The sequence below is a fragment of the Bombus vosnesenskii genome, unplaced genomic scaffold (assembly GCF_011952255.1).
Source record: "Bombus vosnesenskii isolate JDL3184/JDL3185 unplaced genomic scaffold, Bvos_JDL3184-5_v1.1 scf7180000013289, whole genome shotgun sequence".
Classification (NCBI taxonomy): Eukaryota; Metazoa; Arthropoda; class Insecta; order Hymenoptera; family Apidae; genus Bombus; species Bombus vosnesenskii.
The window spans coordinates 1,415,117-1,440,759 of NW_022882942.1; the positions used below are offsets into that span (position 1 = coordinate 1,415,117).

A 25,643-nucleotide genomic window follows, 5' to 3' on the forward strand; every position below is an offset into this window, starting at 1 on the left:
TTACCAAACAAAAATGTTCTTAATGCGATATTCATATGCTATGAAATGTACACTTTTGACTTTTAAATCTATTTATAAATATAAAAAATTTATTAATACAAATTATATAATAGATATATCAATTACTTTCACAAAAATACCTCTGTTCATATATATATTTATTTATTATGTACAGTTTTTAATATATCTATTGTACATGTTCTATATTCTTTTTAGTTAGCAAGGAAGCTACAATCATTGTGCTTTATTATATTGGAAATATTATAATTTATATAATATTATAATTTATATAATATTATAATTTATATAATATTATAATTTATAATATATTATAATTCATGTAAAAAGCCTTTAAAGAAGTATTCCCTTTTAGTGCATTTTTGTTTAATATTAATTGGTTAATTATGTAAATATTTATAAAAATAATAAAGAATTAAACACAGATTTTATCCAATGTTAAAAAAGTGCCTTAATAATATGTTGTTCCTTTAACCTTTCGATGTTCACAGTTTTTTGTATGCACATATAGAAGGATTGATTATGCCCATGATGGATAAGAGTGCCAATGGGTTAATCATGAAGTTGTTCCTACATTAGAGGTATATATCCATATGTACATAGAGTGTAATATATCGAAAGTGAAATGGCTTGTATGTAAAAAGATAATTCAATAATTTTATTGTTTTTTCCCTGCATATGTAAGTCAACTGGTATGTTAATTACAACAAAATTTTCAAATTTTGATATATTTTGTCAAAAAAGTGAACACTTGTAGTTTATGCGTCGTAATTCACAAGCAAATGTTTATCTTGTTTAACTAATATCTTCTTAAATGTTTTTATTTTAATTATATGATAGATAAACGTGAAGTACATCATATACATTTTATTTCAATAATTTCGATATTACAATAACATTAAAAAAATAGTACAATAGCAAATTTTTTCTTTAAAAAAATATATTAATATAATATTTGTTCTTTTTGAGATTCGTTTCATTAAAAATAAATACGTGCATTAACTTTTGCTACATATATAAATAGTTGAAATATATCAGTGACGCTGAATATTATGAAATCTAAGCATTTGTATTTACAAATGTATACGTTTAAAATACTCGATCTTAAGTCTCTAGTGAAATAGCAGATAAAGAGAGAATAGTAATTTTTCAGATTAATACAAAATCCATAATGAATTCCTGTTCCATAATCAAATGGTCACAAAATACTGGCTTTGTAACACAATTATTACTATTCTGTCATTATTAACAATATAATTAATTTCTTTTAATATCACATTATTTGGATAGTTATAAAAATATTGTACATTGTTTTTCCATTTTATATACAAATTTAAACATAGTAAAGATATGTATATCATTTGTTTATAAACCACTACCTAAAATATTTTGTATGGACAACCTGAACAAGAAGACAATTTTCTACTTGCACCAAGTCTAACAACTTCATCTTCATTAGCATTTATTTGACGATTTTCATGTCTTCTCTGGAAAGAAGTAAACATATGCATTTCTTTAAGATTATATGATATATGATTATGAAAACAGTATATGTTTACTTATATTTTATATTTTTATATCTTTTTTTATTATATATTTTACATTTTATATGAAAGCCAAATGCTTACTTTAAGTTCTGCTGCCAGGTAGAAAAATACAGAATCTATATTGGTATTCTCTTTGGCTGATGTTTCTACCACTTGTAACACTTCAGGAAGATATTGACAAAGAGCTTCTGCCTCTCCTTTCTCAACCTCTCGTAGACTTTCTAAATCACATTTGTTACCTATAAGTTTTTTATTTGTTAATATATAGTATTCAAAGCATAATTAAAACAAAATATACAAACAAATCTCACCAACTAAAATTAATAACACATGTGATGAAGTATACCTTCGTACTTCTTCTACCCAATGTTGTAAGCTTAAGAATGTAGATCTCTTTGTAATATCATAAACTGAAAGTTGTTTAAGCCATTATAAATATTTCCATAGTTAAGTGAACAAAAAGGTAGAAATAATATCTCTCACATACCTACAATAACACCATTAGCAGATCTATAGTAACTTTGGGTTATTGTACGAAATCTTTCTTGGCCAGCTGTATCCCATATTTGCAACTAATAATAATAAAATATCTTTAAACATTTTGAATGATTTGTATATCATTATATATTAAGTGATATATATATTTTATATAAAAAAATTATATTACTAATTTGAAAAACATAATGTAACAATATTTCTTATGTATTATAATATAGCTGTTTTATTTTATATAATTAAAGAAAAAGATATTATCAATACCAGTTTGTACAAAATAATTCAAGCTAAAGTGAAAGTTCGCTTTTAACAAAAAATTATCTATTCGATCTCACATTCCCATGTTAAATTATATTTATTTAAATAATTTTATATTAAAGAAGCTATTGAGCTCTCTTCTTTAAAATTTATATATAAATTACTTGTAGGTTATAAATGTCAAAAAAATTGGAGAAATATAGCGATATTGATCATAGATCAAATAAACGTACCTTAACTTTCTTGTCATCGATTAGTACAGTCTTCATGGAAAAGTCTACACCAATTGTGTTTCCATGCCTCTCGATAAATGTACCAGATCGAAATCTTTGAACAACACATGTTTTTCCTGTCCCACAATCGCCAATGAGCACAATCTTGAACAAGTAATCAAAATTTTCATCGTTCGTGGCCATCAAATTGTCCGGATCACGGTTCGACATTTCTTTCCTATCGTCGAAGTAATTTATCAAATCGACGACACTCTTTATAATCCGCACATCCAGACCTACCGACTACTTACGCCATTGTTTCACTCAACTCGTAACTCCACCACTTTATAAATGTTCTTATAATTAGTGCAGTTGGTACGCGTAAGATATTCATTGAAACCAGATTCAAACATTAGATTTCTTTTCTTTTTCAATCTAACCTGTTATGCACCTTTTATTTTATAATTACAAATTCACCAATTTTTTATAAAAATAAATCGTTTCTGATGAAGTTTAAGATACAATGTATTTATTTTATTTAAAAATCAAATGGTACTTCAATACACTCACTACAAATACAAAATTACATTTTACTTCAATAAGATGAACATAGGTGTTATATGCATTTATTATAAACATATTTTCACATAAACATACTCTATATCTAATTAATTATAAATATAGTAGAAATTAAAATAACAATTATTGTCGTGATGTGAATTTTGAAAGGCCTTCTAATAAGCTAACATACGCGGTATGTTCGTAACTCGTACTCAGGTCAATCAATTTCTCCGCAAACTCGTTTGAAATGCCTTTCTCTTCGAGATAATTCATCAGCAAGTCATATAGATACTGAAAAATAAATATTATATATATTTCTATAAGCATATATAAAAAGAAACATGAAATTAATTAGATAAGAATCTATAGTAAATCATTGTCACATTCTCAAGTATTAATTTTATCAATAATAAAATTATTCTATGTGCGAATGTTTTATTTTTCCAAAGATCAATAATCAAATTGGTTACCAGATACTCCAATTTGTACTCAACACTTTGGTTTATTTTTTATAGATACATATAAGCTCATTATAGAATATATATATTAATTACTTACCCCATCAATAATTTCACCAGCAACGGCATACACTTTGTCAGAATGTTCTCCTGTATATAAAGTAATTTCATCTATACCAAAGATGTCATCTGAAATTAAATGGATGTATGAAAAACACATTCATCTAATCGTACAATAGTACATACATGTATTGCTATAAGTTAGAATTCAATGTTACTTACTATAACTTTCATTGGCACCTGATGCACCAGGTTCATTGTTAAAGGAACAGGCGAATCCAAGAGTCTGATTTTCTCTAATTATATCAACTGTGAAGGATGGTTTACTTTTCATATCATCAATGTCTGGAGTATCACTAGTCATTTCAACATCAGGTTCAGAGTCAGAATCAACAGTATGATTTATGTTAAATGAGATTCTAATTCTGTAAAAGATAATTTGTAGTAAAAGAAGAAATGTATTTTCTACTGAAAATAGTTTATCATATTTTGTAATAATATAGCATGTTAAAAGTTCTCTTACATTTCATTATCTTGCTTCTTTTCCAAATTAACATCTGCCCCATCAAGCGAGACTTTAAAATCATCTAATCGAGTGGGAATAGTTTTTAATTTTTGTGCATTCTTTTCTGCTATGATTTCTTCAGCTAAAAATTCTACAAGCTCCTTCTCAGCTATAAAAAGGAAAAGGAAATAATTATGATAAAGCGATAAAACAATTACTTAATGAAAATATTTCAGTCCTAAAATAAATAAAGTATATAAAACTTATATTATTAGTAACATAGATATATCACAATATAAATGTATAAATGTTTAAAAATGCAATTACTGAAATTTACAATATATATGATTGATTTATATGACGATGAAATGATGAAATAAATTACGATATAATTATACCTTTCGTATGAGAATGCCGACAATAACCGAAATTACAAGAAACACTTGGATGCTTAAATAGTTTTGTCGAAGTGATAGGTGTGATTTGGATTCGTCGAGAATCGTTCCACAGTGTTCTTAATTGATTACTTGCGATTCCTGTAGTCGAAGTTGCCGTATACAAATTTTTAATTACCGGCGAACATAATGTCTTCCTTATTATTCCATTCATTTTAATGTTCACAATTAACGTTGGCTTTCTTCGAATCGTATAGGTATACGCACAAAATGGTTTTCTGGTAAACCGAACACGAGGTAGGATGAATACCACCGTCACGAATTCATAAACTATATAGTCTACCGTCCCCTTGTAATTTCTAGAACAAACATTTGTATGGTGATTTCTAGTAATTTTTTGTTCGAAGTGAAGATTGGAATTAACACATGTGACGTCGCCCAAAAGTAGATTGTCATCATGTTATTAATTCCTATGGTCACGACAGCGCGCGCTATCTAAATATTCGAATAACTTACTCAACTTAGCTTTTAACTTCATAATAATAAAGACAACCTTACTCGAAATAAACATTAATTACGCTAACGAAATACTCGACTAGATTAGATGATCACTGGAGTAAGGAAAAGTCCACAAACAAGAATGCAACTGGAAACAACAAAAGGAGATAATTGCAACGTTGTGTGTCCGCTCGTTTCTACCGCCAAGAAACATCCAGAGCTTTTCGACGAACAGTGTAGCCTTTGACCACCACAGAGCCTTATTTTGAGTGTCTTGAACGATCTTTCTATTCATCTCTAGTATAAGCTCTATGCTATCTTATATTGATATATATCCTTGGTTGATATCGCAAAAAAATAGTGGGAAACGTACAGGAAATACCTCAGTAGAAATACCGCCATAAAAAATATCAAATACAATACGTTGTGTGATGTAGATATATCATTAGCTTTATTTGACGTTTTAGAAGTTAGTATCACTGTTTTAAAAGATGTATTCACTTACGGAAGGAGCATTGGATGTAAGTTTAAACATAGTATTTGTATTTTATGATACAATTGTGATGCAATTTATTTTGTCCGATTTTTAGAAAATCATGAACGGGATCGAGGTCGATAGGCCGATATTGCAAATATTGGTAAATAAACTATGTCCTCCGTCTAATTTGCTTTCAGACTGAAGTATCTCATTTTTGAATACGATAATTGTTTATAGGGTCACAAGAAATTGTCCAGTTCAAATAGTGGAGAACGTTACAGACTTCTCGTATCTGATGGAAAACGAATAAATTCATTTACGATGCTTGCCACACAATTAAATTCAATGATAACTGATAATGTATTAACAGAATTTTCCATTTGCCAAATAAATAGATATGCTATAAGTGTGGTAAATAATGCTGGCAAACAAAAGTACGCAATAATTATTTATTAAATAAAGAATAACAAAATTTTATTAACAATTCAACATTGAATTCTTTTTATTTTAGACGAGTAATGGTGATATTAAGTGTTGATTTAAAAGTTGCGGGTGATGAAGTTGGACGTAAAATTGGTAATCCAACAAATGCTGACGCTGATGGTGAATCTAAACCAGCACAAAGTGTACAGTCTGCGCAAGCTGCTTCACAACAGCAAAGTAATACACACTAACTATGAATTAGTACAAATCATATCAATAACATGTTATTTTAACATTTTATTATTCAGGTAGCTTGATGTCAAAGCATAGTGGTCAACAGTCTTCTACCAGTGATATATCCACAATCCCAATCGTTGCATTGAGTCCTTATCAAAACAGGTGTGTTTAATTTTTCATTTTTTTTAAGTGTCACAGTTTTTTAGTGTGCTAAATAATCTTTTACATAGGTGGGTAATAAAGGCACGAGTTGTCAATAAATCTGCCATTAGAACGTGGAGTAATTCACGTGGTGAAGGAAAATTGTTTTCCATGGATCTTGTGGACGAAAGTGGAGAGATTAGATGCACTGCATTTAGAGATCAGTGTGATAAATTCTATGATATGATTGAGGTAATTAGTGTGCTGTTGTATGTATTTTATAATGTTGCATCATAATATACATCTTATTGCAGATTGGGAAGGTTTATTACATTTCCAGAGCATCTTTAAAAACTGCAAATAAGCAATTTAATAATTTAAAAAACGATTATGAAATGACTCTAACTGGTGATTCAGAAATAATTCCATGTCATGACACTGGAGATGAAATTCCAACTCTTCAGTTTGATTTCATACCAATAAACAATATAGAGCAAAAGGAGAAAAATGATATAATAGGTAAATATTGAATTGAAATGTATGCTATTTATATATTGTATCATAACACTTTAATCTATTGTCTATTAATCATAACACTTATTTGTTGCAGATGTTTTGGCTATTGTAAAATCTCGTGGTGATTTGCAGATGTTAGTATCACGAACCACTGGTAAAGACATGAAAAAAAGGGATATTAATCTCATTGATGAAAGTAATACTATGGTAAAAATTTTACCTGACTAAATTCAATGAATAAAAAAGTTTTTATAATATTACATAAAATGAGATTTTAGGTAACGCTTACACTATGGGGTACACAAGCTGAAGAATTTTCAGGAAATGATAATCCAGTTTTAGCCATTAAAGGAGCTCGTGTTGGCGAATTTAACGGTGGAAAGAATTTGTCTACTCTCAGTGGAACTGCTGTACAGGTTGATCCAGATATTCCAGAAGCACATAGGTGTCAAAGTCATTAATAAATCTCTGAAACTAATATTGTAATTGCAAAAAATCTTGGTTTTAGAGTAATACTTTTTATTTTAATATAGATTACGAGGTTGGTTTAACACAACTGGATGTCATGAAGAAGCAAAGCCACTTTCAAGAGCATTTGGAAGTGCAGCTCAAATGTCTCAGGCATTGATCACAATTGGCGAAGCAAACAGTCAGATAGATAAAAAGAACGGTCCGGAAATATTTACGGTGAAGGCGACCATTAATCTCTTACGCACTGAAAATATTTTATATAAATCGTGCCCTAGTGAAAACTGCAAAAAAAAGGTAATTATTATCTTGTACTTTATAAGTAGATATAATAAAACACCATCAATTAAGAGATTGTATTTTGCAGGTGATAGATCAAGCAAATGGCATGTACAGGTGCGAAAAATGTAATAAAGAATTCCCTAACTTCAAATATCGTTTACTTGGAAGCGTAAGTGCAAAATAAATTTTGTTTTCATCTATTTAGATGCAAATCAGATTTATTAATATTTAGCATTTTTGCAGCTAAGCTTGGCTGACTGGACAGACAATATGTGGGTCACAGCATTTAATGACGAAACAGAGAAAATTTTAGGTATTACAGCTCAGGAACTTGGAGAATTAAAAGAAAATGATAACGATGCTTACCTGGAAAAACTTGGCGAAGTAACATTTAAAAGTTTCATATTTAAGATAAGAACGAAAATGGAAACATTCGGTGTAAGTTGACTCAATGCAATGATTCTAATATTTGATTCCAAGAGTCTAATATTTGTGATTATTTACCGCACTGGATTATTTACAGGATGAAAACAGGTTAAGATCAACATGTATTGATGTATCCCCAACCGATTGTAAAGCCTACAACGAAGACTTAATAACCAAACTCAAAGAATTAACTGGTATTGATAGTACATAAAGTTATTCCATTCCTGATAATATTTTCTAGAGTTGCGCATGTCTGAGCTCTTTTTGTTTGAAAAAATATCAGTATATTTTTATATTGTTAATTAATCCAATAATAATTTTTTGATATTTCATCACATATTTGTGTGTAATTCAATAATTTCTATATCTAACAACGTTAAATATACTTTGAAAAATGTAATTACCATAAATTACTCCATTAATTTTCCTACATAAATAGCTATAAATTTAGTAAATATTAAACCTATTACATACATATTTATCATAATATGGTCGTGCTGTTCATTAAACTAAGACGTGTTAGGCTTTGCTAAATAATTACGGTGTATAAAAACGTGAAATCGTGTTCCGAATAAACTTATATGTAGATAATCTTGCAATTCGGCATGATTCATTAGAATTATTATGTAGCAGCGTATTATTGTTTAACAAAGTCATCGAAGCTATGAGTATATGTAATTACATATATGCATTTTTCGTAAAGTTACGCATGAATAAAACCAGTTTAGTTAGAAATATCATACAAACATAATTGCATTTAGTCGACATTATCATCGTTGTGAAAGCAAAGTGTTATATCCCAGTCTTACTATTATAAATGTACTATTATAAATTACTATAATAAATATGTTATATGCCAGTTGATACTATTAGGCAGTAGGACTAAGAGTACTTATAATAATGACGACATTACCCTAAACATGTTTATGATGATGTTATGAATGAATAAACTATATCATGTACGAATGTGTATGTATATACATATATATATAATGGTGTATATATATATATATGTTGAATCATCACCTTTTAAATAAATTTACAACTTAAAGATTACGTAATATCCTTATCGTACAATAAGGATTAATTCGTTAATGCCATTTGTATTACCGAAAAATATAAGTCATTTACAATGAACTGTATCTGTTAATACATATAATGATTAAAAAGTAATTGGAGTTTATGAATCATACTACTTGAATTATTCACCATCTGTCGAATGGCCCACATAATTGCATAACTATAAGTAAACAGCATGATTATTTTAAGTATTACATTGATACTTAACAAATTTGGGAATTATATTTGAATTCAAAGATTCAAAAATTTAACTTTGTTTTAAGTCTTTTGCCCTATTTATATGTGACAAATACGCATTTTTACGTATTATAAAAATATTTTAAGCGCATCTGCAGTTCTAAACAAATTTTTTGACCAGTTTACATCCGAAAATGAACATGTGTCAGTAGTTTATGACTCATCGTATTTGTTTGATTACCGCTTGCAAATTACTGGCGTTAAGACCTTGCGCCTGTAGTATGTGTACTGGGCATGCGCGAGCGGCTTACGTTCGTAAAGCGCCAAAACGACGCATTTCGTCGCAGTACGAATTCAACCTTCGCCAAGAGCAGTTGATTGTTACGTAGTACAGTGATTTTTGATTTTGTCTGTATTTGGAAGAACACCATGGCTATTTGTAAGCACTTGCATTTTTATATCAACAAATTATATCGCTAAATCAATATTAACGTCTTTTTTTTTATTACTTTTTCTAATTTATCTCCATTTGTAGTTACATTTTGCCTATTTGACATTAGAAACCCCTTTTTGCATAAATAATTAAACGATAAATCGGTTAACTGTCATTTTAGAAACACAATTTTTTATTAATATTTACTTATTTAAACTGTAATTTTTTTCCTTGTAAAAGAGATAAGGAATATAGGAAAAAATAAAAAATACAAAATACAAATACTATCTTCTACTTATACACATGGATATGAAGATACTTTGAATAAGTAATTTTCTAAGATAATTATTATTAACGCATAGAAATTAGAAATGTACTGTATTCATGTAATTCGAAATATGTTATATTTAATTAGGCATTATAATTTTTACCAAAAATAGTTTACAAAAATACTATATTTTTCATGTTTCGTATCATGATCGTTCGACGGAAATATCCTGAAATATTTTTTGAAATTGCATATCTTTTAAGTAAATACGTGCTAATTACTGTCGAGAAAATAATTTTTTTACAAAACATCAACTTTTTCCAATCCGACCTTTCATTTCTACATAATGCATTGTAGTACAACATGTAACAACATATTTAATAAAATCTATTACGACTACTTGTAACAATTGTAGCACTTGATACAACTATAACGTTATATAAATATTATTATTATACATATCGTCGTAATAAACATCGTAAGATAATATGTATTTTGAAAGAAGGTGTGAAATATGGTCGAAAATCTTTCGCATGACTTCGAAAGGATCACGTCTATTTTTATCGTGGTAGTCCAATATCGAATTCGTTTCTAATGTATCATAACACTTCTCAGAAACACGCGACGCTATGATTAATCTACCCTTCTAGTTCGATCTTGCAAATATCGTCCCTCTAATATAATGCCTATAATAATTCCATATTATCTTCAATAATCATGTCTAATTTTGTACCAAGGAATCTGAAGAAACGAAAGAAAAATGGTAAATAGATGCGAACAATATTTTCACTTCATTGAAAGGAATCATCGAATGTTCGAGAATATCTATCGAAGTAGTAGATATTGAGATATCTACCTTATCGATTAGGGATCTATAGGAAATGGTGAAGAATAGAATTATGTTTACAGGAGAATGTCTTATTACGTAATTTATTTTCTAGTGTCTAGTTAAATTGGTATATTTAGCGTATACGGGTGCGGTTGTGCCGGTTTGACAAACCGGCCGGCCGGCATTTTTAGCTATGTACAATGCGATTTCACGAATCTATACAACTTCGTGCTAGTTCCATTAAAGTACAAATATGTCCTCGCTTAACCTAAATTCTGGTGAAAGTTTGAATATCTTATCAATATGAGTTTCATAATAATAGAATAATGTTAATAGAAATGTGGAATAACAGAATAATTTCGCAAATTTGTATTTTTACCAACACTACATATAAAAGTGGAATCTTAGCAGAGATTTATTTTATCTGGTAAATATGTATATGTTATAATGTGTACATATATATATATATATAAGTATATTTTGGATAATTGATATATTTTTGCATATTATGTAATATTTTACGTGATCTGTGTATTTTTACAACTTTAAATATGTATCTTGTAAATGCATAAACAGTTGCAGTTCAAAAATAACGTTTGATCAGCTTTCTTGTTCTCTGAAGAAACTTTTTTACGGTTGAAAAATCATAACAGTACTGTTTCATATGTGACACAACCTTAATTTTCATAATTCCGGTATCACGTCATCTCTGCAGGATTTCTTGTGCAACCAACCATAAGTTCCAGATTGTTTCGTAACGTGCAATTCTACTGTTCTCGCTTATTTTCTCAAGTTTTCTAGAATCTCTGTAGAAACCTTAATTTTTCTGAACTCGGAAGTCGCCATATTTGTTTCGATATATCACCATGTATTTGCTGTACCTTGTATGTAAATGTAATATTATTATACTTTTTTAATAGACTTTCTTTATTCAAGGAAAAAGAAAGAAAAAATATAAAAGGAATATGCTATAGAAAAATTTTATGTACATATATACCTATTATATTCATTATAAATATGTATGAAACAATTTGAAATTTCACTTTCTATATAATGAGTTCTGTAACATGTTCTACATAAAGATGAAATATAGAATTTTTTATTTGTTTTTAAATTTAACTGGTACATGTGAATACTTTTTCCATTAGCTTGCTAGCAAAAGGAAGAGAGTTGCTATGCGAGGTCAATGACAGTAAAACACGAATGAACACTAAGAGGTTTACTACAGGACACATGATCGTCAAACTATTGGCAACCATGCATTTGCGCTAGAAATGATAGAACATGATATAATGGATCCAGTAAAGTTAGCGAAATTAGATGTAAAAAGTCATATTCGCTACATTATACGTTAAAATAGGTTCTAGAGTCATGTTAATGAAAGCACTAGAATAATACGGTAATAAACGTCAAAACGGTGGAACCAACCAACGATCATCATTGCGCAATTGAAATTGGCTCAATGGCTCTAATTTTCTCATTATTATGTTAATTGCCAACGTAAAGCGTAACACTTCTTTTATAGAATATCTGGTACCTCGATCAACTTTGCCTACAAAACGAATATCCTAGAACTAATCGAAAATAATGTAAAAATAAGTAAATGGAAAAAGTTCAAGAAACTTTTTGTACAGTAAAAGTACATATAGGTTATTTCATACAAACAAACGTTTATTCTAACAAGTATATGATATTTTTCTTATTTTAATCTCTTTTTTTTATTTCTGTTATTAATAGCAACGGTAGATAAACGATATTTATGAAAATAGAGATAATTGGAAAATATTATCAAGGGTATGAGATTGTTTCTAATCCGAATGTGGAGGTGACGTAAAAGTTCGGCACATTGATCACTTTGAATCACCGAAGTACCGCTATGTGAAGTATGTATGTAATTGGCATCAAAATACTAAATGACATCATCACAATGGCGTTCTCGGCCTCGCGTAATGGAACTTTCTATTATTCATGGTCGCCTTATCGTTTAAACCATTTTATAGCTACTTTACATTAAGAAAGTGTTAATGAAGAGACTAGCAGTCGTACAGAAAATCTTGAAGCAAATCTAAAAAAAGGCTATTAAATAATTTTAGGCTCAAAGAATAGTAAAGTATGAGATAAAAATTGTTGCTGTAAAAGATGGAATATGGGTGATTGATTCATGATGTGCAAAAATTGATGCGATTCAAATTGTTGACGATGACACAATGATGTCAGCAACGAACATGGCCTCTGTGACACAAGCCGCTATTTATAAGCGTTGCGTTCGTCCAGCAAATTCTTGTTGTCGCGTGTTACAGAACATTTCGATAGTAGTAGTAGGTGTAACAACGGTTATTTCGTACGTGGATCATCGTCATGACAGTCCATAGTTCATTTTACTTAACGGAGAGACGATTAATGAAAAGCGTGCTATAACGTAATTTTAGTATACCTGCAGCGTAGCAATATAGTGTCACGTGGGATATTACTTGATATTTAAATAAAAATTCAACATTTCAAATTCGAATCGAAGATAATAGAAGATCTATGCAATTTTTGAATTAATCGAAGTTTGTTTGCGATGGTGTTCAATTAGGAAAGAATTTACTTGCACTTTAGGGTTAGCAATTTTCTAGCGAAGTTAATATCAATCGTTTATCGATAAATAACATGAAATAGATTACGAAGAATTTCGAATGCGAGAATTTAATACGAAATAAACAATTTATTAACAATTGTGATAATTTGTCAGCGTCGATAGACTCTGATAAATGTAGAATGTGCATGTTTTCCGGGCGCTCGTTTTGGCGGAACCTTTTGATAGAGACAATAGTGTTAGCGTTAATTTTCACAGACTTTGGAATTCAGTTGCTGTCGTTAATCAAATTTCCAGGTAAATTTTCAACCTAATAAGTAAAAGATAATAATTTTCAATAATTATCAAGCATGAAAAATTCCGAGAAACAATAAATATCGATTAAGTCTTCAATTAAGATCAATTTTTTTTGTATATCTTTTACAAAGTCTGGAAAAAATTTAAAGAAGCGTTTGTTGAATATTGGCAGAGGTAATCAGCGTTAACAATTCAATAAAGTCAGAGCACATGTTTTCTTACGCAAGGTGTTTCTCTGGAGCGTATAGAGGCGAAGCCAGGTACGGTCTTTCGAGCAGAAGAACGACTGTATAAGACTATAATTTAAAAGCAAACTGAATCTAACGATTTCCGGCCAATGTATCTCATTATGGAAATATGTGTTTATAGTGTAAAATGTAGGTGCATATGTATAAGATGGAAAATAACATTGATGACATTAAGCTAATTTGACACGTCAGAAACAAATTGAATTTATGGTCGTGCGACAAAATCGTTTGCAGCTGGATCGAAAAATAAAAAAATCAAACGATTTTATGACGATTCGTTAAACGTTACACGACTGGAATCATTCCATTTCTACAAAAGAAAACGAACGTTTCATTAATGATTACTTGAATTGTATTACACTGAACTTGGAGATCGAAAGCTGGAAATTAAGTTTTTTTTGTTATTGATACACACTTCTATTATATTACATATCATGAACTATATAGAGTTGCATAACCGATACTGTTAATATTTTTCATATTATATGCTCATTAAATGCAAGTGACCGTGCTTGGAATAAGAAAAACTATCACCAACTTTTTCTATAGAGAATATTGGGTAATCGTGATTATAATCGTGAATCATCGATCGCTGGAGGTAATTTATAGTCGTGAAACGTACGACGAGGCGATCTAGACTCGAAACTGTTGCGAGCACACGATATATTGATCGATGCAAGTCCTGCATTGTCCTACTTTTCTACATCACCCCGTTGCGTCTGTGTAGATAGATGCTATTGTAGATACTGTGTAGGTAGGATGTCTTGGCGTCCAGACGTCTGGGCGTCTGGATTTCTTCAACTAAAGAGGATTTTAAATCCTTTGCCAGTTTTTTTAATTCAACTGATTTTTAAGTACACCGGACCAAGTTTCAACTCAATTAAATTTTTATCAAAGTCATTATTAATGTTAGCCTCGATTACTATTAGATATTATTATTAAGAAATTATAAGATATTATTATCGTTATTAATTGGTATTATTAATAATAATAAACACGATCAAAGGTGGAAAAATGTATATAAACATAATTACATTACATATTATAATGCATAATAAATGTCTAAGAATTTCTTTCTTTTTTCCTTTAGCTCTTTCTACCGAGGATAAATTGGAATATAATTTCTATCCTGTCGCGAGCGGGCAACTTCAGTTCCGGATAAAAGCACCAAACGATGCCCATATCGCACTTACAACGGGTCCCCATGAGGGTGAGCCTATGTATGAGGTAAAAATGATTGAAAGATAAACTTGTTTAATTATTATTATAAAATTTCTCAAATAAACAAATGAGAGTCGAATGTATCGTGCGTGTTAAAATCGCAGGTTTTCATTGGTGGTTGGAGCAACAGCAAGTCTGTAATTCGTAAAAATAGGACGAAACCTGATGTTGCTGAGGCAGATACACCTGGTATCCTGAGTGCTGATGAAACTCGTGGATTCTGGATCAGGTGGGTAGTGTTAACTACATTATTAAAGTTATTAACCACACAACATGTGATAATATCTTTTCTTATATCATTTTGTTTCTTCTTATTGTTTTTAGAAACCTTGAATAAATATGTTTCATACATCTTGTGTATTCGTAATAGTACGATATTCTTTCTTACATAATTCATAATAATAATTACATAATTCTTTCTTGCAGATGGGGCGATGGTGTTATCTCAGTAGGTAAAGAGGGCGAACCAAGCGCATTCCTCACGTACGCCGATCCAGAACCGTTCGGAATCGGTTACTTCGGGGTATGCACCGGTTGGGGTGCATCCGGTGAATGGTTGATCGAAGGTAAAATTGTTATCTCTTCTCATCGTATTCCATGTTCTTAAACTCCTTTTTTTTTTTGCTTATAAATTAGGTAGATTTATCATAGCTAATGTCTACAAATAGGTTTTATAGAGTCGTAACAATATTGTCGCACTTATTTTAGTGTTCTAGAATCAATTCCCTTTGTAAATCCGTGTTCCGTCTGGGAAAATATTTACAAAATATTGCAATTTTTATCAAATCACATGTAAGGGTGCTTAAACTTTAATTCTCAATTTATTAATACGATTTTCTTGCTGGTATTTTATGGAATTTCGGACCGACTCTACTAATGCATCGTCGCCCATACAGCCATATGTGTAGGTGGTCAAAATAGTTGTACGTAAAGTATACGAAACCTCGAGAAACAATATTTGTTCCCTTTTAGGCTTTTAGATCTGTTGCTCGAATATGTTTTATCCTAGCACGTTTACCGCTTTACTTCGAATGGTGTCGAATTTCACATCAACACCTTTTTACATTGTTCTATATGTTCCTCTATATTGCTTTATATTTTTCATACAAATATTCCCATTGTATATTAAAGCGTGTTTTTGTAATTGGACACCGTTTGATTGGAAGGACACATGCACGAGAAAAGAATCATAGATCACATGTAGTTGAGTCACGCTTGTATTGTGCTGCAGTGTGATCAAAAGCACTCATATTTCCAAGCTTATAATTGAAACGGCTGATAACCCTATCAGCTGAATATGCTATACGGTAAAATCGTTATATAGCAATATAGAAAATGGAAAATATGTAAGTACATACATATGTCCAACATGTTCTATTGCCACGTGTATGTTAAAAGTTTATACAAGAATAATAAATAAATTTGGGGGAACAATGAACGCGAATGAGAAGGAAAAATATTCATTTCCAAATCCTGATCGGAAATTAAATGTTTTATTTCCTATAAGGACATGGCCCCTTGTCAACACGGAATGAGTTAGTCTACACGTTTCATAATGTAAGGAGCGGCTCGGTCCTCATCGAAGTGAGGGCTAAGAGTAACGCGCACATCGCCCTGACCAACAAAAAAGGCGACTCGAGCCCGATGTACGAAATCATGCTCGGGGGTTGGGAAAACACAGCATCCATCATCAGATACGATCGCAAACAACCCGACAAGGTTCGAAATTTACGAAACTCGAAATCATTTATTGATTACGACGTTCTTTTAATTTTTCATCAAACGAAACAGTTATTTAGTAATCTTTAATGTTTTGTCAACTCTTTTTTCTTTTTTTGCTTTAATACAAAATAAAACGAAGATCGAGAGTTCGGGTTTCGTGTTAAAACGTTGATTTTGCACCGACAGGTGCGCGTGAATACGCCAAATCTGCTGAACGAGAACGAAACGAAGAAGTTCGCGATTTGTTGGCTCGATGGTCATATCATGGTCAGGGCTGGTGATGTTAATGGTCCTGTGATCATGGAATGGCAAGATCCTAAGCCGATTGGCGTGAGCTACGTGGGTGTGCGTACCGGTTGGGGAGCAACCGGCAAATGGAAACTTCGAACCGCGCTGTATCCATCCCATCCGTCCCACAAAAGTAATTTGCCTGTTAAATATCCGTTTCTTTTCTCTTTTTGTTTTTGTTTCTCTGCTTCAATTCATCCTTGGTAATAGAAATTGTCGACCGACGGATCATTTGTGGGTGTTGAGGCTTGGTTTCTCATTATCTTGAAAATTATAATAAAAAGTAGGATTTTTTTTATAGTTAATAGATATGAATATTCGGTAGAACATGTAATTTATACGAATCCTACTTTTTTTTATTTCTAGATATACCTATACGAGTATTATGTTAATGGGAGTTCGAGGATAAAAGGGTGTCGGTGCCACTAATTGCTTCTCGTAATTATCAATGCAATCTTATTTTTCACGGCGCACGCTATATTTTCTGCCTCCTTTCTTTTCAACGGATCCCTTCTCGGGTGCAAATGCTAAAATTAACGCTTTACCGATCCACCTGTTATTAGATTTTACAGAATTACTATAACTACTATCCCTATACTGTTCTAAATTCTACCTTCAAAATAAATAACCTTTTATTATTGCATAGTTATATGGTAGAAAAGGGTATTGAGCTTAATGCTGATGCAAATCGTACCTTATACCTCATTGACGATTGCCTGCAGATTAATGTTCTCGATTGAAAATGTTTAGTTCAGTTAGCACGCCAATTGTCGTGTCCGGTCGTAATTGATGTAATGACAGTAACACGTTTACTGTATGTCACACGCCTACTTTGTAAAACTTTTCATTGCAAGTTGTATTGAACATCTTAAACGTCAGATATTCTGTTAATTTTTACACGCATCTATGTACATATCTATAGGAATTCTAAGATTTTCAATATACAGTAAATGTGTTAAGCACCTACACCCACAAGGAGATATAATTATGATTTTTTAACAAATAATAGTACTTGAATTTCGACGAATGTAAGAAATGTAACTGCCTTGATTCAATATGTTCATGGTGATTTATATGCACTGCACATTCATATTTGCACGGAATAGAAGCCATATTATTACACGATTACATCTAATAGCCGCATGTACAACAAAGTATGCCGAGGTCATCATATCCCCATTTTCTGCAGATTAGTGCAGACGCATCATTCTTTAAATGCCTTTTCCTCCCGATCGATCCCCATTCTTTCTGTCGTAACTTAAATCTAATAGTCGCTTATGATGTGATTCATCCCATGGTCGATTTATTTATGATGTTAAATAATTCTGCCAAAAACATCGTGAAGACTCATTCCGGAGAGAACTCATAATAAGTTTTCGCATTATCATTTGGTATGCGTTCATCGTTCTTCACACGTGTCATTACTGTAAACATTATCAACGCCATAAATCATAATTTTCCTCGAATTTCGTGCATTGTTTTTTAATTGTACGAAGCATGAGATGTTGCATCTAATCAGAGATGAGAATTTTTATAATTTGCTTTTCTAATACCATCGTTTACTTCTTCCTCAAGTGCTATCCAACATAAAGACATAATAGATGCCTGTATATATGTATGTAACACACATGATAAAGAAAAAGAGGAAAAATCTAATACCACTCGAGTAATGGTTGGAAAGCGCTTAATCTTATACAAAAAATAATAAAGGAAGTAAGTCCTGACCATCTGTGGCTAATGTGTTTCTGTTGCACCTGCTTCTAGACGTGAATCCATCGGCCCCACCTCCACCATCGGGCGTCATGGATATAGGAGATTTCTGTTGGTGTGACGCAAATGGTGGAATAATTCCTCCAGGTGCAGTCGAAGGAGGAAAAGATATAAGTGGTGAACCCTTGTACGTGGGCAGAGCCTATCACGAGGGTGCTCTTCTACCTGGCAAAGTGAAACCAGGAGACTCTGTGTGTTATGTGGCTTGGGGTGGTGATGAACATGGAAAGACTGATTTTCAGGTAAGATAGAAGGGAATAGAAGCAATTTAATCCTGCAAGTACGAGAGATCTTTGTAAATTGTTCTCTCTAAATGCAAAAAAAAGAAAAAGAAAGAAAGAAAAAGCAAAACCGAATACGATATAAAATGGAGTCAAATCGTTGCTTCTTAATTAAAATCTTAACATTCACAAAATATTGGTTTCGTCGTTTATTTTGTATCGTCGATTTAAAGGGTTGACTCGCATAAAAAAATAAGCTAATAAATAAGATAAAAATACTAAATTAGTATCAAAAAATAACTATAACTTAATAACTGTTCTCTGTCAGGTTCTCTGTGGTTGCAATCCAATATGGGTTCCAACAACCGGAAACAACATTCCTCACAACGCAATTCCATCTGGTGAATCAGAAGATGGAGAGCCACTCTATGCTGGCCGCGTACTGCACGAAGGCGCTATGACAATCGGCAAAGTACAACCTTCGCACAGCGTGTGTTACATAGCGTTTGGTGGTGCTGAGATTGCGTTCCCAGAATATGAGATCATGGTTAAACCTTAGATTAGAATTAGCTGCACCAACGTCGATGAATTTGTCAATGAATCCTAATCTCTTACAATGATTTTATGTTTGAACGCGATCGAAATACCAGATGTAGGCTATATCAAGGATTCAACAAAAATATTTTATGTGTGCATAATTGTCCTGCTTAGTGGTTGTTCGCGTATATGAAGACATATGAAAATATTTGTAGCCCAACAATCGAATCTCAATTGTTATTTATATCCAAACAAGAGGGAAAGAAGCGACATATTATGTATTATAAGATTAATGAGAATCTCCTATGTGTGCAAACTAGTCTAATTACAAATGGGCGGGTCGTGACTCATGTTCATCGATCAGTTGGTGTACAACGGACGTATACTTCTACACAGAACGTAATTACAATGTCAATAACGTAGAAATTATCGATCAAAAACTGGCAGTGTATATGTACAGTTCAGCTACATATATATATATGCGTTAATAACTGGCTACATAGTAGTATCGATAATTCCTGTTTACGCAGTTTAAGGTACAACTTGCATATCGCTTGATTGCCTATTTCGTATCAGAGTATTATGAAAAACACTTTGTTCGTAACCACATAGTGGTTTAATTTAATGCACAATAGTTCTCGCTTTTCTACAATCGTTGATTTTAAAGTCTATATTGTTACAAAACAATAAATAATATTTCCGAAAAAAGACATGATGTATTATTTTTAGCCTCCTTGTTCACAATGGTAAGTTGTGAGATTTGGTAGTGCCGCATAAACTAACTGGAATCATGCTTCTTTAATTTTCCCTGTCGGTTCTTGGAAAAAAGTTTGTAGGTGAAGCAAAACTAAGTTTGGGAGAAGTTAAGATCAAAAAGGTGAAGACAGTGGAATCTATCTTAAGATATTTGTAACTGACAATCTGTTAATTATAATATGAGACTTTTATAGTTGCAGTCAACAATGTAGCTCAATGAGAGGAAATAAAGTAAACCTAAGTAAAAAAAAATTCTACATAGGCTCATAGAACAAGTTTTTTGCTTATCTGCTTGTTCATTTGTGCCAGACACTTCATTTTTCTCCTATCAAATAGTACGTGCCTAAAATAAATAAATATGTCATCGGTTGTCAATATTTCATTTACATCCAATAAAAAGAAGACATTTGGGATTTTATAGAAATGAAATATGAACATGATTATAAACATGAAATATGATGCTGATTTGTGGCCAATAATGCAATCGGTTAACATTCGTGAACTCTAATATAGTGATTTTTTAATTTACTTAAGTTGGCAATAGTGTTGAACAGTTCGTGCATTCTGTCCAATTCCGTCCCGTCCTGTCCCAAATAAGACGGATTCAACAATGGCGGCCAATCCGTCATGGATCGCTGTTAAATGTCAATCGGGAAAAGAAATTTTAAAATAGTGGCAGATCGGAAGTATTTTTTTTATAAAAATGGCTGCGAAAGAGTCTGCTACTATCGATGACGGGATTCCCGAGCCAGGTATTGAACCTGGTGCTTCTGCGGAAACGATGCTCGTCACTACCGACAGTTTTGAGGAGTATGAGCAGGAGATGAGCAATAGTATTGACGATAGACAAATGAAAGAAAGCACAACGAGCACTATCTCAGAGATACAAGAAGATGTGCAAGACATTCCAACTACGCCCACTACGTCCAGTTCACGGGAACTTCAAAAAACAAATTCGCTTGATGATTCCGAATTAGTACGTTTCATAACCTGTATTTGTGAAACACTATAAATGTATTTTAATCCGGAAAAAGTATACGCAATTAAAAGAGAGTTGTTTTTAATAATTGATAGAAATTAATCGAAAGTGTTGATAAAAGTTATATAATTACATTAACCATTTTAATGATGTATATTTATCTTAATTAATTTCTTATGTTTTAGGATGATGTTACACAACGATTAGGTCAAAGTAGCATTGATTCAGACCCTTTACGTTGTAAAACATGGTTAGCACAAAAAAAACATGTATTTATTTTAAGCCAAGCAGGGAAACCCATATACTCTAGATATAGTTCAGAAGATAAACTAGTCACAGTTATGGGTGTCATGCAGGCTCTAGTTTCATTTGTCCAAGCAGGCAGTGACATGATTAGATCTGTTCATGCAGGAGATACTAACTTTGTATTTGTTGTTAAAGGTCCATTAATTTTAGTTGCAGTCTCAAAAACGCTTGAAAGCGTACCTCAACTTACATTACAACTAACGTATGTAATTATAACAGCACAAGTAATACTTTATGCCATCCTTTTTTAAGATACTGGAGTAAAGAATGTTATGTTACAGATATGTATATAATCAAATAATCTCTGTGTTAACCCAGTCACAGTTAACTAGAGTATATGATCAACGTAGAAATTTTGACTTAAGAAGATTGTTAACTGGTAGTGAAAGACTGATAGATCACTTATTAAATTTTATGGACAGAGAACCAGCATTTTTTCTAGGAGCTATTAAATGTTTGCCTTTACTCCCCTCAATGAGAAGTTCTATCACGCAAACTATCATTCAAACATGCGGTAAAATAAAGGTATTACAGTGCTGTAATCGTTAAAATTTGGACATGAACATTATATTAAAATATGTTGCTGTGTTTGTAAATTATACTAATCAAAGGAATATAAAATTTTGCAGAATTTAGTATTTGCAATACTACTAGCTAATAATCAATTGGTAACATTAGTCAGAATGAACAAATTTTTTTTACATCCCGTGGATTTACATATAATACAAAATTTGGTCGACAGTTCAGAGTCACTTAAGACTGCTGAGAGCTGGACTCCGATATGTCTACCAAAGTTTGATGCCAATGGGTATATGCATGGACATGTATCATATTTGGCTGAAGATTGTCAGGCATGCTTATTGTTGCTCACAGTCGATAGAGATGTGTTCTTTGTTCTTTCTGAAGCAAAACAAGTAGGTGATATAATGAAACTTTATAAAGTATTTAGAAAACAATGTAAAAAATAATAAGAAATTTTACTTATAGAAAATTGTAGAAAAATTAAGGCGAACGAATTGTTTAGAAGCAATTAATGAGTCCATGAATAAACTACCGATTAAAACTGCTGACATTGGATTGCCAGAAATGCGGCACGTTTTATATAAGTGTAGAAGCACGGCACAATTTTGGAGTCCTGGATTTCAACCTCCGTATACAACAGACGAAGAAATAGAACGGTAATTGCAACATTAAAAAAATGTAAAATAATCAAACTAAATTATAATAATGACAAACTAGCGTGATATGTGTTTTTTCTTCTGTAGATTATTGGGGCTTTATCAATGTTTACACCACAGGCTACACAGTCCCAATCGACCATTGAAGCTTATATTTCAGCAATTAGATAAAGAAACCATGTTAGCATGGGTAAGTTTAATTATATGATATGTAGTACAATAAAAGTTATCACAGTACATTTGGTATGCAACTAACACGTATGTATCTTGTAGGTAACACTAGGTTTTGAATTATATGTTACGTTTGAGCCACTTGTAACAAAACCTGATGCAATTGAGGCAGTGAGTAAATTGTTAAAGTGGATAAAAAAAGAGGAAGAAAGATTATTTATTTTAAATTCACCCACATTTTAAAAATCGATATAATTAGTTTTAAAAAGACACAAAAGTGTTTATCTGATGGATATAATTTGAATTGACGTGAGATGCATTATTTGGTAACTGTTTACATTGATCTGATGAACTATAAATCGTTAAGGAAAGATTACTGCATTCAAGATAGATGCATTCGCGTGTTTTTCATGCATTGATAGTGTACTTTGCTCACTGTTTTTTAATTATGAAAGGTACTGTAAAGGTACATATGTATGTATATATTTAAAGACATTACGCATGTAATGTAGAGTACATTTATAGACAGGCTATGACATTCTCAACTTATTTTATTACATGGTGCTTGAGAAAACTTGTCATTGTGTTGTTAAAAACAGATTACTTACAATACAATATCTTTTTATATCATTTAACAAGCAAATTGTAACTTTACAAATCGTGAAACAGTTCTTTGTTAACAATCACAGTGATAAATTTTCTCTGAAATTTTGTAAATAAGAGTAAAAGCAACAGCCATCGTTTCATGACCTTAATAAGTCAAAAGTAATGATTCCAGGTAGAACGAATAGTATAACGTTAAAAAGAAACAAACGTTCACTTACAACATGTAATGTACGGGTATTATAAGCTACTGTGTAGCGTTTATATCGATAAATGCTATAATTTTAATACAAAACTATTCCTTGTATATGTTACACACTGCTGTTAATCGCGATCGAAGTGCGGTACATACGATAAAAAGAATTCAAGAGCTGTAACAGTAATGTTTTTTTATTCACCTGATAGTTATAAAAGTAAATTATCCTGTAAAACATTTGTCATACCTTGGTGTTTAATTTAATGCCTAGCTCTGTCACGTTCTCGTCTTCGATCTCGATCTCGGTCTCTTTCCCTATCTCTATCGTCTCGTCTGTGCCGGTCTTTATCTCTATCCTTGTCTTTATGCGAGGATGAATGGCTTTTAGGAGATTTACTCCGTTTACGTTCTCGTCTATCTCTGTCTCTGTCCCTGCTTCTCGATCTTTGCTTTTCTCTGTCAGATTTTTTATCGGAACGTGAATGTCTTTTATCTCGGTCTCTATGACGATCTCTGTCTCTGTCATGATCATCTGTCCTTTTGCGAGTATCTTCTTTGACTGGAGGTATTTCTTCATCCTCTGAAGATTCTATTCCTTCATCCATATCATCCTCTAATGCAGACACTTTTGCCTCTATAACATATAAGAAACATTAAATTACATTTGTTTTATATTCATACTTATATTTTCATTTATAAATTTAAAAGACTTACCTAATTCATTATTTTCTTCAAGAACATGTCTTTTTTGTATTCTTGGTAGAATTACATCGCAACATCTTTCTTCCCTAAGAAGATCATCTATAAATTCATCCATGTTGATCAATTCAAATTTACCTTGCTTATTTTGCCTTCTTAACTTTCTATTGTCATTAAATAATGGTTCCAAATATTTATAACAATCTAAAGAAGATCCTGTCAATCTCATATACAATGCTCCTAGTGCTCGGACATATTTAAATTCCTCATTTTTTATAAATTCTACTATAATATCTTTTTCAGGTTGTATCTGAAGCATTTTTAATATTAGACAGAGGAATGGTGTTGGTTTTACATTTCCACCATATACACCACCTATGTATCTAAAATATATTTGTTTTTATTCACAATAGGTTATGTTTTGATATAAATTATTAAAAAATATCGAGCATGGACAGGAGTTGTAAATAAAATATGTTTCAACGACAAACATATTTAGACAACGGATTGCACGAAGAAAAACGATTTGTTTGAGTATATATAACAATATAATAAACATTTACTAACCTCAACTCCATCGCTTTGTCTACTAAAAGTTCTGCAGTCAGAGCAAAACATTCTTCTTTCCAATATTTCGAATCGTACACTCGAGATCTAATTATTTTTTCTACTAAATACTGCGGATTTGTACCTCTAATAGATTTCGCATCTTTTACCGTTCTATTAGCCATTTTCAAATCGCATGGAGATTAGAAATATTTTCAAAACATACCTTAAATGATAATGTAGGTGCCAATAAAATGCACTTAATAGGGAATTTCTTTGGTAACGGTATATTTCACTTGGGTCACAGCCTGCTTGAAATATGAATATAAACTGATCGAATTTTTCCTTCAAATATTTGTGAAAAAATATACATACATACTAAGGAATATATCCCACAGTGGTCTTGATAGAAGCAAAAGGAGGCTAATAAAAACGTAATCAAGTCAAAATCGCAAGTAATCGTGGTTTTTCTCAGTCATTTAACTTTCAAAATTGTAGAAATCAGAGCAAGGAAAGTAGTATACTTTTACTAAAAGATAAAATTGGGCCATTTCTGCAAAAC

At 31.4% G+C, this 25,643-nt stretch overlaps 6 protein-coding genes across 15 annotated transcripts; 3 read left to right on the forward strand and 3 right to left on the reverse strand.

The window, feature by feature from the left end:
- Window positions 1-1,066: 1,066 nt before the first annotated feature.
- On the reverse strand, window positions 1,067-2,906 carry LOC117232582 (ras-related protein Rab-43). Of its 2 annotated transcripts, none has more exons than XM_033492028.1 (5): window positions 2,552-2,906; window positions 2,053-2,137; window positions 1,877-1,975; window positions 1,647-1,786; window positions 1,067-1,505 (listed from the first exon to the last, which is right to left on the reverse strand). In XM_033492028.1, the coding sequence occupies exons 1-5, from the start codon at window positions 2,759-2,761 to the stop codon at window positions 1,398-1,400; spliced, it is 642 nt and encodes a 213-aa protein (XP_033347919.1). In that variant the 5' UTR covers window positions 2,762-2,906; the 3' UTR covers window positions 1,067-1,397. The 2 variants fall into 2 exon arrangements, with proteins under 2 accessions (XP_033347919.1, XP_033347918.1); XM_033492027.1 differs by having other exon boundaries at window positions 1,647-1,804.
- Window positions 2,907-3,100: 194 nt separating this feature from the next.
- On the reverse strand, window positions 3,101-4,853 carry LOC117232583 (complement component 1 Q subcomponent-binding protein, mitochondrial). Its single transcript, XM_033492029.1, has 5 exons — window positions 4,513-4,853; window positions 4,133-4,283; window positions 3,832-4,034; window positions 3,650-3,738; window positions 3,101-3,382 (listed from the first exon to the last, which is right to left on the reverse strand). Exons 1-5 carry the CDS (start codon window positions 4,721-4,723, stop codon window positions 3,233-3,235), a joined length of 804 nt encoding a protein of 267 aa, XP_033347920.1. The 5' UTR covers window positions 4,724-4,853; the 3' UTR covers window positions 3,101-3,232.
- Window positions 4,854-5,263: 410 nt separating this feature from the next.
- Window positions 5,264-8,315, forward strand: LOC117232575 (replication protein A 70 kDa DNA-binding subunit). 3 transcript variants are annotated; one of them, XM_033492010.1, is made up of 13 exons: window positions 5,264-5,528; window positions 5,598-5,645; window positions 5,723-5,919; window positions 5,997-6,145; window positions 6,217-6,307; window positions 6,376-6,538; window positions 6,601-6,805; window positions 6,897-7,009; window positions 7,081-7,247; window positions 7,336-7,567; window positions 7,638-7,721; window positions 7,796-7,990; window positions 8,076-8,315. In XM_033492010.1, exons 1-13 carry the CDS (start codon window positions 5,499-5,501, stop codon window positions 8,187-8,189), a joined length of 1,788 nt encoding a protein of 595 aa, XP_033347901.1. In that variant the 5' UTR covers window positions 5,264-5,498; the 3' UTR covers window positions 8,190-8,315. The 3 variants fall into 3 exon arrangements, with proteins under 3 accessions (XP_033347901.1, XP_033347903.1, XP_033347902.1); XM_033492012.1 differs by lacking the exon at window positions 8,076-8,315 and having other exon boundaries at window positions 7,336-7,566; window positions 7,636-7,721; window positions 7,796-7,911; XM_033492011.1 differs by lacking the exon at window positions 5,723-5,919 and having other exon boundaries at window positions 5,271-5,528.
- A 1,204-nt stretch (window positions 8,316-9,519) lies between these two features.
- Window positions 9,520-20,357, forward strand: LOC117232577. Of its 6 annotated transcripts, none has more exons than XM_033492016.1 (8): window positions 9,520-9,674; window positions 14,979-15,115; window positions 15,214-15,338; window positions 15,536-15,675; window positions 16,617-16,828; window positions 17,018-17,252; window positions 18,884-19,131; window positions 19,439-20,357. In XM_033492016.1, the coding sequence occupies exons 1-8, from the start codon at window positions 9,665-9,667 to the stop codon at window positions 19,667-19,669; spliced, it is 1,338 nt and encodes a 445-aa protein (XP_033347907.1). In that variant the 5' UTR covers window positions 9,520-9,664; the 3' UTR covers window positions 19,670-20,357. The 6 variants fall into 6 exon arrangements, with proteins under 6 accessions (XP_033347907.1, XP_033347910.1, XP_033347911.1 ...); XM_033492015.1 differs by lacking the exon at window positions 9,520-9,674 and adding an exon at window positions 13,511-13,640; XM_033492019.1 differs by lacking the exons at window positions 16,617-16,828; window positions 17,018-17,252 and adding an exon at window positions 16,006-16,032.
- Window positions 20,358-20,962: 605 nt separating this feature from the next.
- LOC117232576 (vacuolar fusion protein MON1 homolog A) lies at window positions 20,963-24,080 on the forward strand. Its single transcript, XM_033492014.1, has 7 exons — window positions 20,963-21,379; window positions 21,568-21,890; window positions 21,970-22,213; window positions 22,318-22,602; window positions 22,676-22,866; window positions 22,954-23,056; window positions 23,140-24,080. The coding sequence occupies exons 1-7, from the start codon at window positions 21,107-21,109 to the stop codon at window positions 23,278-23,280; spliced, it is 1,560 nt and encodes a 519-aa protein (XP_033347905.1). The 5' UTR covers window positions 20,963-21,106; the 3' UTR covers window positions 23,281-24,080.
- Window positions 23,505-25,545, reverse strand: LOC117232580 (pre-mRNA-splicing factor 38). 2 transcript variants are annotated; one of them, XM_033492024.1, is made up of 4 exons: window positions 25,103-25,545; window positions 24,551-24,918; window positions 24,084-24,470; window positions 23,505-24,011 (listed from the first exon to the last, which is right to left on the reverse strand). In XM_033492024.1, the coding sequence occupies exons 1-3, from the start codon at window positions 25,264-25,266 to the stop codon at window positions 24,097-24,099; spliced, it is 906 nt and encodes a 301-aa protein (XP_033347915.1). In that variant the 5' UTR covers window positions 25,267-25,545; the 3' UTR covers window positions 23,505-24,011; window positions 24,084-24,096. The 2 variants fall into 2 exon arrangements, with proteins under 2 accessions (XP_033347915.1, XP_033347914.1); XM_033492023.1 differs by lacking the exon at window positions 23,505-24,011 and having other exon boundaries at window positions 24,013-24,470; window positions 25,103-25,543.
- Between the last annotated feature and the right edge of the window lie 98 nt (window positions 25,546-25,643).